A 1,873-nucleotide genomic window follows, 5' to 3' on the forward strand; every position below is an offset into this window, starting at 1 on the left:
CAAACCGTACCACGTTGGAATGCAATAGCCCGATGTTGCGTTGGTACGCTGAGCGCAAAAACTCTTCTCGCATTCACTGTGATCGGTGCATGGGGTGGTATGATTTGCCATTGAATCGATGCCAGACTGAGCTGAAACTTTATCCATAAAGTCTTTCACATCCAGCCCGAAAGCCCGCGCATACTTCTCAGCAGGACTCATCTCGCTCGACAAGTAACCGAAATTTATACTGTCGTTTACGGTGGGCCATTTTGGGCCATTCCATGGTGCTGGCTCGTGTTTTGCCGACGTGAGCATTTTTTCCAGCTTTATTTCCGCCTTCACCCCGAAGAATTTTTCCATCTTCATTCTCTCTCATGGCCTCAAGTTTACGACTCAAAGTGCTCGAAACTCCATGCGCTTGCATCGCAATTAGTACAGCAATCGTCGAAATGATACCACTGCCTCGCATTGAATCTTCTTGATGCTGTATTTAAGGTGCTTTTTGTCAGGTAAAATTATGAATGAGCTACAGAAGTGAAGACTGCAGGAATGGTACGTAAAAAGGTATGCAAGATGCATGTTAAGATCGGTTGGAAAAGCGTTATTTCCCATGTACACATCACGACAGATGTGGGAAGACCCCAGGAAGGAATCATAAAGAGCTTAATGTAGCGGCATTTTTAAAATGTTCGTAAATAATGCGGACAAAATTTTAAAAAAACTCGAAATTCAACGATGAGACAAACTTGGAAATGCAGATCAACTCGGCGTAGATTACTACCATCGCAATCTGATAAATGGCTCTAGGAATTCACGAAGATTGCTATTTATCCTCATTCAGCTAGTGTTTATGTCCACTGATGCGAATTGGTTGTGGCTTGTACCAAGATACCAAAAGTTAGTGTGAAAATCACTTCTATCCTTAACTTGTACACGAGGTTAAGTTTGTGATTAAGTGAGAGTATCTGGATGAGGACAGCAGTTGTTGAAATTAGAACGAAAGGATTGGAATCTAAAATGGAATAATTATTTGTGACAAAGGTCGCAATCGTTCAGGGAAAGTTGCGTTTCAAAGCTCATCTAATAATTTCAGAAAAGACTTTTGTGCAGTGCACAACACATTTTACTACATGTATAGCAGCAGCATTCATCCTTGCATATTAGCACCACAAAATGCAGTGCAAGAAAACGACACTTCAATTTATTGTGGACCAGCGCTCTGGGACAAGCTTGCTTAAATTAAGCGATTATTTCCATAAATGTATCTTGGGCGGGAGTATATCTAGTGTCCCGCTCAGGTATTGTCGTTGAGCCTCGCATAAAGGAATCTTTTGGCTCGTAAAGTCTGTAATCTCCAACGCATAGAGGATGGGCTCAAAGGTCACCAAATCAAGTACGAACTCTACGAGGTAGAAAGTCATATATCTAGAATAAAAAGGGAGCGAATTAATATCTGTATAATGTACATTTGATCATTTGCACTAATGAAACGCACTTGGTGAGACTACCAGCACTCTGATATCTAGTATTAGTATACTACTAGTCCATCCGGTTCACACTGAGTCCGAAGGACAATAATGTAATGCGTCATAGCTTGATCGTCGAAAAAGAGAGATTCGTGAATTGCGGGTTGCGGGTCTCACGCAGTGCGTTAAATAAGATGTTATTGTCAAACAAATATTAGCGCATCTCTCATGCGCACTGGGTTAGCACTCACAATAATACCAGTTCGATATCAAACAAGTCTTCTGATACCCAACAGGAACCCGGGTAAATGGAAGTGCTCCATAAATTAAGAACTTCTTCAAAAGAAATATGATGGTCACTCGTTCATTAGTATTGGCTCACGGCCTGATCTTGGACTTCGAGATCGCGACTCGCGACTCGTACG

The 1,873-nt window shown here is 41.8% G+C and overlaps 1 protein-coding gene across 1 annotated transcript in view; it reads right to left on the reverse strand.

The window, feature by feature from the left end:
• PHALS_14761 (RxLR-like protein) overlaps nt 1-1,426 on the reverse strand; it is a 1,428-nt gene extending 2 nt beyond the window's left edge. Inside the window, exon 1 of the mRNA XM_036407590.1 lies at nt 1-1,426. This exon is cut by the window's left edge and continues 2 nt beyond it. Within this exon, the coding sequence (XP_036263279.1) occupies nt 188-451 (264 nt within the window). The 5' untranslated portion in view covers nt 452-1,426 and the 3' untranslated portion in view covers nt 1-187.
• Between the last annotated feature and the right edge of the window lie 447 nt (nt 1,427-1,873).

Source organism: Plasmopara halstedii (genome assembly GCF_900000015.1).
Source record: "Plasmopara halstedii genome assembly, contig: Scaffold_816, whole genome shotgun sequence".
NCBI classification, from domain to species: Eukaryota; Oomycota; class Peronosporomycetes; order Peronosporales; family Peronosporaceae; genus Plasmopara; species Plasmopara halstedii.